Raw genomic sequence first — 13,278 nt, forward strand, 5'->3', positions numbered from 1 at the left:
CAACTGTTAACTTTATGTTTCCACTGAGTAGTTTCTCTACAGGTAACTGCATCTGGTTTATCTGTTAGAAGATAACAGATAAACCAGATAAACCTTTGGGGAGCAAAGGCTGAGAACAATTAATTCTTATTTATTTAATTATTTTAACCATTGACTGGTTTTTGCAATAGCAAAGACTCTACATTTCTCAAGAACACAAATCTAGGCGCAGTCAGAAGTATCTTCTCTATCATTAGACCAGCTCACTCTTACTATGTCTTAACAATGAAGGCTATAAAAGTCCAACTTTTACTGTCGTTCATTAATCTGATTCTTGGCAAGGATACAAAAAATGCTTCAGCTTTAACTGTTTAACTTTTCTAATCTAAATATCCCTTTTATTTTCTTTTGGCACTTTACAAAGTCACAAGATAGAAGACCATCGGGAAGTAGCTATAATGTTTATAAGTACATTTATTTATTTACATTTCTTTCTTTTTTTTTGTTTTGTTTTTTTAATAAATTTTTTTTAATCAATTCAAATTCCACTAAATGGAATTGTGCCTGTTGTCACAAGATATTTAATATGAATTCAGTTAAAACAAGAAAAGCGTCAGACTGGTTAAATAATGTCATTGTTCCATCACACATAATACTTGACAGTACTGCTAGAATTTTTTCTGTTTGTTGGTTTGTTTTTTGCAGGTGAAAAGAAAATTTTACATTTCTATAAATATTTTTTAGTTTAGAGCGATTTTTAAGCAAGCAGTCATTTATCAATAGGGCATTTTTTTTCTTACTAGTTTGAACCTCAAATTCAACTCCTAAAATCCCGATTCTTCACCACAAGGTGGCGCCAGAGGTCTAGTATAGTAGTGTTAAAAAATTGAATTCTCAGAGGGAGGGAAAGCATCTGGAAGCTCAGTTAAGAAAACACCAAATCATTTCCCACCTATTCTGTCTAAGATAGTTTAAATTCTCAATTGCTATCCCGATTCACAAACTGATGTACCTATATATGATTTTCCCTCTATCATTAGTTATTTCTGTGAATCTTAAATGTAAATATTTGCAACTGTCATTCAGAGCTTAGGCATTTTTTTATTATTATTATTGTAAATTTCAATTCTATATGTTTTTTGGTTCTGTTACCCTTCAACTCTGGATAAATATGAATGTGACCAAGGTAAAACAACGTTAGTCACATTCCTAATTTTATTTATTGAAATCATAAAAGCACCATTTGCCCACTGTAGAGTGAGTTGAAAAAAATACTGTATGTCTCCCCGTGGCGTCCGAATTGGCTCATGGACAATAAACCTCCATTTTGGATCTGAAAGAGTCGTTGGCGTCCTGACCGATCACAATGACTGAAGGATCGATGAGACAGAGACAATGTAAAGGAAGAAAGGAGAAAACATCTCTGTTAGTATTTTATTGGAACATCTAATCGCTATATTCTCTATCAAGAAACACCTTGTCACAAATAAAAGTTTGTTGATTTCCGAAATTCAGAATTTGTTGAGTGGATATCAGAAATTTTCTCTCTATGTATATATTTTTTTTATAATGACATTTTGCGCAGAAAAGTAATGCGTGTAAAATGATAGACGGTTTTTCTAATGTCTATATTTATTCATTTATTAAATATTCATTACATCTGAGTGAAAAACGATTTAAAACATAGCCAAACCACTTTTTGTTTTTGTTTGTTTTTTTAACACACATCTTGGTTGTTTCTACGCAGGAGTCTGAACAAAGGGTCAGATTGATTCAAGTTATATAAAATTATTTACTTCATATCTACAAGGGCCATCTATAATCGAATCGAAGAATCAAATAAAATAGAACCTAATGTTGATTTTTGATTCTAATTAACAATTTATCGACATACCGGGATAAACTGCAGTCCAAAGGGATGGATGGTTGTGGAATAAGGCAGGTTTGCTGAGTGAAATAAAATAAATGTCGTTTTTCAGAAATCTTGTCCAAATCGTGGTGAAATTACTCAACATTTGGGGCGCAAACAAAAACCAGTTCGTGTTTATTCATTTATTCCAAGCCTGGCATGGAATGCGCAACAGGAGTCAGTTGTAGTGATTGTTGATGTTGGTCAGACTGTTGATGTTGTTGACGCAGCTGATGTGAGACGGAGACACGGTGCCGAAGGGCCCGGTGGGCTGCAGGCTGTGGCTGTGATAGAGGGCCGCCGGCGGGGAGCCGGGCCAGTAGGAGAAACCCGAGGGACCCACGCCGGGCGCGACGAGATTCAGTTTGGATATGCCGGAGAAAGGGATCGGGGAGAAGTTCCCCTGGAACTTGTAGATGGCCTGCTCCGTGGTGGACGGCTGGCACACCTGCGCCAGGCCATGGAAGTCGAACTTGTAGGCGTATCTCTTGCCGTGGACTTTAGTCATGATGTTCTTGTCGTAGTAGTAGCGCAGCGCCCGGCTCAGCTTGTCGTAGTTCATGTTGGGCTTGCTCTTCCGCTCCCCCCAGCGCCGGGCCACCTCGTCCGGGTCGATGAGCTTGAACTCCCCGTTGGTGCCCTCCCAGGCGATGCACGACACGTTGCTGCTGTCCGAGAGGAGCTCCAGAAGAAACTGCCATAGCTGGATCTGCCCGCTGCCTGGGGGCAGGTGCAGAATAAAAAACACACATTGTTATGTTCTCCAAGAAATATTCACGACAGAAGACTTTAATCCCAGCAGTGATCAGAGACAGAAACTAGATTTCAGTTCTTTTGAAGCAGAGATGTTACAATCATTCTAGTTCTCCCCAGATTCCACTTCTATTACATAAAAAAATGTATATATTATATTTAGTTTTAGAGATGAACGGTGTGTCATCAAAACAGAGAAAATCTGATGTCAATGACATTAATGTCAGATATTTGAACTTAAAGTTTTTTTTATTTTCTTTCTTTGATTCTCTCTTTTCCTCTCTCTATTTTGTACGTTCTGTCCTTCTTAATTTTTTAATATTTTCTGGAATAATAATGTATTAAATAAAGTATATTTTCAAATTGTATGTAGTATTTCTTGACAAATAAAGACTCAGAAGTAATTGATTATTTTCCAACAATATTTATCAAATATGTATTTAAAATAAATAATTTATTAATCGTTATAATAGCAAAATCGATTACTATCTGTCTTTATTCTTTAAAGAATCCAAATTTTATTACTCAGCTAATATTTGATATAAATTTTCACTAAAATTCATATCAAATATAACAAAGTAACAAATTGATATTTTTTAGGATTATTTTGGGTTCATTCTTACCTTTTTGCACTCCGGTATTTATTGGACTCCAAGATGTTCCTTTGCTTTCTTTCAACAGATTTTCTGTTGGATCTGAAGTCAAAACAAAAAAATGAACATCAAATATATATTTATTTTCAATATTGCAAAATAGTTTAGGAATTCCACTAAGCTATGTATTTATAGATAGCAATCTGGTCTGGATATTAAAAAGAATAAGAAGGGTCTGTGTATAAAATAGCGAATGAAATGAATATAGGCTACAACTGACAAAAAATGCAATAAACACAACAATATTTGAAAAAGCATAAAATGTATTTAAATCCGCACAACACATCAAATTTCCCCCCAATTTTTAAAATGTTTTCGTAATATTTAAAGTGGACTATTTTTGCACCAATTTACACAAAAAATAGACTCATAAATGCGCAAACGGAATGAAATCCTATTGCTTTCTGGTGCAGTCAGAGTCCAGTGCGTGAAGCATGTCATCCTTGCGGTCCCCCCTGCAAGAAGCCAGGAAACGCGTCCAGGAAAAAGGATTTCCGATTTCCGACAAAAGAGCAGAGCGGCTTTCAGAGGGAAGCGGCTCAGCGCAGCTCTGGCCTGGAAACCGAACATCTTCTTCTGCTGGACTCCACAGCGCTGCAAACATCCCACCAATTCTATCACAAAAGCCTGTTTGACTAATTCCTAACGGGACAAACCTGAGAGATACATGTTGAACATGAGGTTTCCTCCGCGGTCCTGTCTCATTGTGTTCAGATGCTCAGAAAGGCTTGGGTTTCATTTCGGCGGTGGCGCAGCAAAAGATTTTTATTAAACTTTATCTCATAACTGGGATCTGGAATAAATGCGGGTGGACAGATTGAAGTTTCCAGGCAACTGTCACTGGCCCCCATCTCTGAGACAATATTCAGACAGCAATTTCCCCTGGTGCATTGCTTTAATTAAAAGAGCAATTTACCTCTGTCAGCCCGCCCGGTGCCCACAATAAAAAGAGGCCGATAGAAATTCGGCCCTTATCAATCCACCATCACAGTTTAATAAAGTTTCCGCGTTAAGATCTGAGTTTCTATGGTGAATTGAAGTGTTTGACATGGAAACCAGTTCAGATCCCCCTCACTTTTCCGCCTCTTTACCTCTTGGTAAACAACAAAGACCTGCCTCATGTTGGAGGAAGAATATTTACCTTGAAAAACGCGCTTCAGTGCGCAGAGGAAAACAAGAACATTTCATCCCTCCTAACATCCTCTGTGTGGGTTTAACGTTATATGGCCTCAATCTGGGTCTAATGAGGTCATAACTTTAAAACCATGGGGCCCTGATGCTCATTGGTGCAAGCTCATGTCTTTCTGCTTCTTCTAGGACAATGGTGTCTGAAGTCGATCCTCCAGGGCCAGCATCCTGCATGTTGTAGTTCTCTTTCTGGTTTGCACCTGGATCCATTGATGGCTCACTAGAAGGCCTAAGAAGAGCATTGCAACAACACTTAAGCAGAAGACAATAATCTAAAGCATACCAGAAAATCCATCTTTTAATGGCTAAAAAAAGAAGGTTTTGGACTGGTCTAGTCAAAGTCTGGAGTTAAATCTAACCCAGATATTATGGCTTGACTATCTGCAATGATCTAGAAAATGTAACTTCCTAAATTAAAATTTGAACAAAAAATGTTGAATTAGTAATTTACTATAAAAAGTTAAATTCAAACATTATGTAGAATGATGGCACATGGCTGATGTAGATATATTCAGCATTTGTTTCAGTCAATTCTGACCACATTATCAACTAGAAAGCTGAATCTTGGTTTCATTAGAGTGGAGAATCTCCATCCACATGCTTGCTGTGTATCATACACAGCTTGTGACAAACGGTCACTCTTCTATAAAGGCTTGATTTTTGGAGTCCATGACTAAAAGTTGTCACTTTTGCAGATGATCACAACTGAGCTGTGGATCTCTGCATCTCCTCCAGAGTTACCATACACCGTTTGGATGCTTCTCTGATCTACTTCACTGGCACTGACCTGTACTGACAGCTTTGCAGTTTTTGGTGATAGATGGAACAGAGCTTTTTGTGATATTCAAAGTTTGCAATATTTTTTCTACATCTTAGTATCTTTAAACTTCTTCACAGTTTTCTTATTGAACTGTCTGCTATGTTCTCTTGATATTCTTCATCAAACCTCTGAAATGTTCACAGAAAAGCTGGACCTGACTTTAAATGATGTCTGATATAGTTACTTTCACTTGACGCAAATTAGGGGTATAAGAATTAAGAAGGTGAGTTATTAATGGCATATTTTTAAGAGTCTTATACATTATTTATATCTACTGCACAATTTTATTTTGCTCATGATATAAAATCTTTTAAAAATACACAGATTTTGTGCTTTTGATGTGACAAAAAATAACAGGGTGTCAATACTTTGTGTCTAAAGTTCAACAGATTTTATGTAAGTTGTACATTTCTTATCAATAATTCCACTACAGCTGAATAATAAAACCCAATTAGTGCAAATAATAGTGATTATATTTCTTCCATATATTTCACATGTAACACAGAGGCGGTTCAACTTTAATTTATTGACAAAATAAATCAGTATCACTTTAACTGCAACACATATAAAACACTTGTAATACACAGAAACAGGCAACACATTTGAAATATTTTATTCAAATTTTATTAATATTTTTAAGTCATTGGTTAAAGCTTTTCCAATAAACTATGTAAGATTATGCAACAAAAACAAAAAAGAAAAAAGAAAATGAAGCCCACGACTAAAGAATTGCAAATATGGGGACAAAATTAAAACCATTCAAACGTGGGCGTGATGTGACTGTGTACACTGTTCCAGCTTTGACCCCGGCTTGTGTCGGATGTCGTCCTGTTCTTTTTGTTTTCTCTTCCAATCAATCTTTGATTATCTGATCTAGCCTCACTGAAAATAAAAGCAAACCCCACAACATGCATATTTCATGATGATCCTGAAAGAGAAAACATGGCACATGCTGCTGGTTTATGTGTAGTTTGGCAATTTTTCTGTCTCTAAAACACAAACCAGAAGACAAGTTAAGTGATTTAAAATACTATTATTTCTACCATCTTAAATGTCTAGGCAATTAAATCCTATTTTAAACTTACAAACATGTTTTTTCTTCAGTTAGAAAACATACAGTGAATCTAAGGTGAACTCAAAGTACAAAACTATTAGCATTTTATATCATAAGCTTATATATTGTGTGAATAGTTAGCTGATAATCAATGCCTCCATGAGTCACCTGATATGAGTCCTGTCATGCACACAGAAAGGAAATCATATTAAAAAACGGAAACTACTATAAAGTAATATAAAATAACAATCATTTTTATAGCAAACTGCTTAAGATTTAAGGTGAAATGTAACACCTTTTCAATACACTGTCACGATGCCTTCTGGGATTTTGCACTGCAGGATATAATTTAATGGATTTTAATGGAAACCCAAAATCTGTCAGAGTAATTTCTATGTTCTGGCTTCTGTCGTCAGATGTTCTCGCTGACATGTCTCAGGCGTCCCAGACTTGCTTTAGCTGCCTGTGTCCAAGTACAAGTCGCAGGCAACTTAAAACAAGCCTCGGAAGCTAGACTGAATCTGTGGTCGCAATAGTGGGAAAATATGCAGGCAATCTTTCAACCGGGAAGACAGAAATTCACAGAAATCCACAAGAGACTCACTGAAGCATCAAAAATAAAAAAAAATTAAAAAAAATGCAGGTATTTGTTTCTGCTTTGAAAACAAGTCAATCTTAGATCTGGACAAAAAAGCAGAGCATATGTCTGACATATTACTGAAGCTCAGGCGATTAGAAAGTTTGCATTTTGTAATATACATTGTCGATTTTAGCTACTTGTTACCTGAACCAACTAGAAAATACAACAGTCAATCCTGCAGTTAGCAAGGTTTGCTAAGTGCAGGATTTTGCCTGAGTCTTGACTTACCTTTATGCTAAGAACTTCTTGCAGCTCCCTCCACTTCTCAAATGTCCCTTCTGTGTGAGCCACGCAGCAGCTCCTTTAATCGGGTTGTAGAGGAATGTATATTTGAGAAAGGTGTGTGTGCAAAGTTACACATTTATCAAAGATCCTGTTGTTTCTGGGCGTGGGACAGTGGGGCCAATTGGGGTGTAATGCGGAATCCAACGTCCTGGACCAACAAATGGAAGTAAACACACACCAGGATCCTGGCAAACGTCAAGGATAAACACGACAGTGTCATATTAGGATGGGCAAACAAAAACTAAGCTGCTCAACTGTTAAAGGATGTGGACTGTCTTTTTCACACTCTTCTTGCATACATTGTTCTCAGAACTGAGAACACTTGCAAGTACAAAATGAAACAACTCCTAATTTGACCTTTGAACAATCCCATTTTTGGCACCCATTTACGAAGATTCCAACTTTTATTTGAAAAAATTGTTTAAATTATTTCACTTCCAGAAGAAACTGATGTAATTTCTTTCAAATAAATGTAAGCTGAATTGTGTTTATGAGAGTTTATGAAAGTTGTGCCAAATCATAATCAAGAATTTCTTACTATGTTGTAAATGTAACCAGAATTTTGCTTTAAGATGGAAAAGAAGAGACATGCAGAATGTTTTAGTCATTGTTCCGCATAAGTTAGCAACAGACTTCAAGAAAATAGCTGCTCACTCAAAGTTGCCTACAGTCAGTGCAATACATATAAAATAAAATAAAACCATTAGTACTGTAACAAACAATAGAAAAAGGTAAAAAAATAAATAAAAATAACAATCAAGGAATATCACTAGAAGTTTGTCAAAAGGAGGAATAAATGGAAAAGCACTTCTTAGTTATGGGAGAGGATCTGTGATGCTGTGGGCCTCTCATTTCCAAAAGGTCCTGGGAACCTTGTTACAGTGCATAGAGTGCATTCACTTGTTAAAATACAAAACTTGTCACAATCTGAAAATTAATCACTGTTGGTTGTTTTAGAAAGACACTTATCAAAAACATATTGTTCAGGAGACACTCTCAACCTTCTTTTATGCAAATTTCAGTCCACAACACAAGGTGTTGGTTTTCAAACAGATTTTCTTTTGCTTATTCTGAAGTCTGTGGATGTGTTACTGAGCACTGGAGTTGGCTGATGTTGGCACCTAATTTGTGAGAACACAATATGTAGACTGGCCAGACTTTGTGTCGACTTTGGTCTTTAGTTTGTGTTGCTAATGCAAAAGCAAAAAGTTTTCTCCCACATATTTGTGCCAGATACATCTGTAAATAATGGATGGGCTCAGTTTATAAAGTTGCCACCTGATACATATCAACTTTATTTATTTATTTTTAATGTATGCAAATTGTAACATTTGTAAAACAAATAATAGAAACAAAAGTAATCTCATGCTCTCGTTTATTGGAAATAAGAATACAGTATGACAAGAACAACACTACACATCCTAAAGCCTAACAGAATCAAATCTCCCCATGAAAGGCTAGATATGTCCTCGATAAATACAAAATCAATATTTAACTGTGATAGCAGCCTTGCTCACAAAGCTAAATGGGCTCCGATGTTGCCATGGAATGAATTGACCAAATTAAGATGAAAGAAATTTATTGGAGATGAAAAAAAATAAAGAATACCAACAAACAACCTCTATTTTGGAAGAAAAAGCTTTATTTCCTATTTCAAGAACATGCTTTAGCATGGTAGTAGAAGTGTATATCCATACATCCAGAGCCACAGAGCGATCGAAAGAGATAGTCTACTGTTCTGTGACAGAGGTCTGTCCAGGGTTTGAGGTGAGGAAGCAATTAGAAAGGAAGTTTCTTTTTTTTTTTTTAAGTTGGTTCAGGCAGGCAGTGTGACGATCTAGTGCTGGATCCTACGAATGGACTGCACCTGGTTGGTGTGAGCCTGGGTGCTGAACTCGTTGTAGTTTCTGTACTCGCCTTGGTGTCTGTCTCTCTCCAGGATGTACTGGTAGCCACGGTAGCCAGGGAACTGATAGGCCACCCAGCTGCATAAAGGAACAGAACAAGCAAAGCTTGAAAATTCAGACGAATAGTCATAAACGGTGGTGTTTTGGAAGGAGATAGCATCCTAAATCCCCGCTAACTTACACCAGGAAAAATCTAAATCTATAGAAAATGACACAATAATAAAAGAGAAAAATTACACTGGTTGAAAAAATTAGGCCTGCAACAAGGAAAATTACAAAGACAAAAAAAAAAAAAAAGGAAAACAATTAGGAGAAGGAATGAAGAGAGACGTACGCTCCTGAGTTGACTTTCATGGAGGGCACCTCCTTGCTGCACCAACCCATGGCCTGTAGGGAGGGGTAGTCATCGCACATTTCAAACTTACGGCCCTGGAAGTCCTCACACTCATACAGGGTCACCTTGCTATCACTGTGATTCTGCAGAGAACACATTTAAACATATTCAAGACTTTTGCAATGAGATGTCAAAAAAGCTACTAATATTTCTTTGTTCATACTGAAAGAAAAAAACACCATTCAGCGTTCAATCCTTTTTCTTTCAATTAATACTAAATAAATTAGACTAAGCATGTCTACAGATTTCATTATGTTTGAATTACATGGCTTCATGCTATGATTTGATGCACAAGACTGAAACCAAAATGAAATTATTTCAACATATGCAGAGTATTCAAAGGAATGAGGAGGGGTATTTTTTATAAATACAGATGGAAAAGAGAAGTGAGTGAGGGAGGACTCACGGCACACTTAATGGGTCTGAAGGAAAGCATGTGCTCGGTTCTGTAGCTGCTGTTTCCACTCCAAGCCTCATAGCGAGGATAATCTCCCTTCTCCAGGATAAATTGCTGTCCCTGAAACTCTGGGTACTCGTAGCCCACCCACCTGGACAGCAGAGAGAAGTAAGGATCAGAGGAGCTGAAAAACAAAATACTACAAAAACACTCCAGAAAACTTGGTTCAGATAAGAAATGACTCTAAAACTGTCCACCTGTGATGAACACCCACAGTTTGGTCTCGCATAAAAAACAGAATGCAGCTTCTTTTGTCACCGTCTCACACAAAGCAAACATTAAGCTGTGCAGTGCTGCTGCACCCAGGGCGCCTTATCTGATCAGCAGTCAGTCAGTCAGTCAGTCAGCCAGCCGTTCTGGCTCGCAGCCAGCAGCTGCTCACAGCCAGCTCTTATCAAAAACAGGGTCACACTTGGATGCGTATACACACGAGATGCATACCAAATATCGGTGTAATAAAAACACAGGTTGTATTTTCCATGTATATGTATATTTTTTTGTTATTAGATCTTTGTTTGCACTATATCTCATCAGATCAGACTTTTTAAAGCAAATCAATAGAAATGTATTTTTGCTTTAGCTTAGAAATTCCCAATTCAACTATTTTTTAAATATTTAAGAAGAATTATGAATTATGACAGCTGCATTGTTCATATAGGCATGGCTAATGTCTAGCATTAATGTGGTGCAAATCGGCATTGGTAAAGCTAACCTTTATTGTTAGATGAGCTGGTAGGTAATTCATACAAAAAAACAAAAATAGTGAATTGTGAACACAAGGAGTTTAAGACAAGCGTATGTGAGCAACAGGGATTCATCGGAGAGCTAACTTACGGTCCGTTGTCAACCTTGATGGAGCGGATCTTGTTGAAGCCCCTCTCCATGATGTTCTGGCACTCCAGCATGAACTCACAGCGCTTGCCCTGGAAGTTCTCCTCCTCCCAGACTGTGATCCTGAACTGGCCCATCTGCTCCATCTGTTGAGGGTTCATGGCTGCTGCTTCTCCCTTTGAGGGGTGCTTCTCTGCGGAATAGGGTGAAAAACATACATTTCATTCACAACACAAAGTGTCCATCAGTTGTGAGTTTTATCCAAGAAAAAGCAAGTGTTCTCTGTGTGTTAAAGCAGATACTATTTATCCACATTAAAATCATGATAAGCTTAAAGCAGGGGAGGGGGCTCGAGCTTAAATTAATTGAAAAATCAAATAAAACAACACAAATCTTTCAAAAATTCAAGTGTCCCTTCTTGTTTCAAAACGATAACAATCCAAAACTAAAATGAGAAGCAAAAGCAAATAATAATGATAATATATATATATTTTTTTAAATTTGCGTATCCATTATTTTTCTACAGACAACCGCTTTATCAATAAATAATCATTGGTATAAGAAAAATTGGACATTGCAAGCTTAAAAAACTGGTTTTCAAGCCAAACATAAGCTCACTATTCTCTAAGACATTAAACAGATAGATAAACAATAGATAATAATATTAATTGTATTTCAATATATCCCCAGGCTTATCTCTGAAAACAAAAGCTCATAAAGTACATCCATCAGAGGCCAATGTGATGCATAATATACGTTGGTATCTTGCTTCCTGTTGGGCTCCACCTCAGTCACTCACACCCGTCTCCCCACAACTGTATCCGTTTTCTTGTAGCTAAGTTTGAGGCAACATGTGGGCATACTTACAGACAGTACTGAGGTGGGACAGATCCAGTATAATCAATGTCGGCGAGGAGACCCTCGTCTGTGTTTTTATAGGGCTGGGCCCCCTGGACCTGCGTCGCTCCATTTGCCCAGCAACCTTGCACACTCAGCAGCTGAACAGGCCGCCTGAAAGGGCAGCATTAGCCTCATGCTTTGTGGAGGCTCCAGAGCACCATTGTCCTCAGAGCCCCAAACTGACTTAGTCATCAATACGGCAGCCATGGCTGTTGGCAGCCTGACCTGGGACTATACAATGGCAACGCACTGACACGACAGTTTGATTGGTGTAGTGGGATAATAGAGACATTCTGGGAGCTGATCCCCACTCTCTCTGCTGTAGGTGAACTGAATCCTAAACTCCTAGTGAGGAAAGGGGTTTAGGCATCCCACACAGTGAGTACTTGGGTGTGTGTTGATTTCATTTACGGAGCCTGTTTCCTTCTGTACCAGGGTATGCTGGTCAGCTGGAGGAAGTGATGCACTCATACAGGGAAGGTTTAACTGGCTCTGCCCAGTAGAATTTGGGTTATTTGCGTCTTTTACCTCCTTTCTCACACAGAGCTGAGACAGTTACTACGCCTATGACAATAAGACATAATGACATAGAGATACATGGAGAATAGATATGCAAATTTAGAACTAAACCAAATATAATTTGTAGATACTTCAAGTATTATTAGCACAAGTTCAGTCACTGTAACTAGCACTGCAAGTAAAGACGTAAAAACATGGGAAAAAAAATATTACAACTTAATTTTAGGACTTAAAGTGTTTTCAGTCACCTTGATGTTTAGCTTTAGTATTTTATTCTACTATCATGTTATTTTCTTATGTTTGCTGGCCTGTTATGTCACTGTGTTTCCCTTGTTTTGAATGTTACATTTAGTGCTTTGTTTTATAATGGTTTGCTGGTTTCCAGCATTTGACATTGGTGTGAGTTTGTTCTACTGGTTTTCTTATTAAAATACTTTGGTCATGTTTGTACCTTCCTCCTGAATGCATTTGGGTTAATTCCAACAACAAAACATGAGATGTGTCTTTTATTGTAGCACAGCAGTATAATCTCCCAAGGAAAATTTTAGATGAAAGCAAACCTGTAATATTTGATTAATACAGTTTATTTATTTCAGTAACGTGTTTCACTAAGTTAAACACATTCAAAATGTACATTTAATATGACAAATAAATATAATTCAAATGCATATTCTAATTTATTGAGCATCTCTCCAAGTATATTCATTCAATCATGTAAAAACATGTTTTATAAAAAAATATTTTTAACATTTGCAATGTTTGACAATCATAATAATCTCTTTAAAATAAACGGACATGAAGCACTTTCTTCATTTATACCTTACATTTTTAAAATTAAATTTCAATTAGTACCTTCCCATATCTCCAAAGTATAAGTATGAAATAACATACCCAGTGGCCACTGGGCTTGATGACAATCATTGATTATTGTACCACCTTATAGACAGAGTACAGGGGTTAGAGAAGAATTTATGGTGGGAGGAAGGGTC

At 37.1% G+C, this 13,278-nt stretch overlaps 2 protein-coding genes across 2 annotated transcripts; both read right to left on the bottom strand.

The window, feature by feature from the left end:
• Positions 1 to 435: 435 nt before the first annotated feature.
• On the bottom strand, positions 436 to 4,289 carry fev (FEV transcription factor, ETS family member). The gene is made up of 3 exons (XM_055032472.1): positions 3,951 to 4,289; positions 3,265 to 3,336; positions 436 to 2,608 (listed from the first exon to the last, which is right to left on the bottom strand). Exons 1-3 carry the CDS (start codon positions 3,997 to 3,999, stop codon positions 2,067 to 2,069), a joined length of 663 nt encoding a protein of 220 aa, XP_054888447.1. The 5' UTR covers positions 4,000 to 4,289; the 3' UTR covers positions 436 to 2,066.
• A 4,614-nt stretch (positions 4,290 to 8,903) lies between these two features.
• On the bottom strand, positions 8,904 to 11,835 carry cryba2b (crystallin, beta A2b). The gene is made up of 5 exons (XM_055032435.1): positions 11,738 to 11,835; positions 10,874 to 11,063; positions 9,989 to 10,130; positions 9,523 to 9,665; positions 8,904 to 9,266 (listed from the first exon to the last, which is right to left on the bottom strand). Exons 2-5 carry the CDS (start codon positions 11,029 to 11,031, stop codon positions 9,119 to 9,121), a joined length of 591 nt encoding a protein of 196 aa, XP_054888410.1. The 5' UTR covers positions 11,032 to 11,063; positions 11,738 to 11,835; the 3' UTR covers positions 8,904 to 9,118.
• Positions 11,836 to 13,278: the final 1,443 nt, after the last annotated feature.

Source organism: Poeciliopsis prolifica, unplaced genomic scaffold (assembly GCF_027474105.1).
Source record: "Poeciliopsis prolifica strain line A6 unplaced genomic scaffold, Auburn_PproV2 SCAFFOLD007, whole genome shotgun sequence".
Classification (NCBI taxonomy): domain Eukaryota; kingdom Metazoa; phylum Chordata; class Actinopteri; order Cyprinodontiformes; family Poeciliidae; genus Poeciliopsis; species Poeciliopsis prolifica.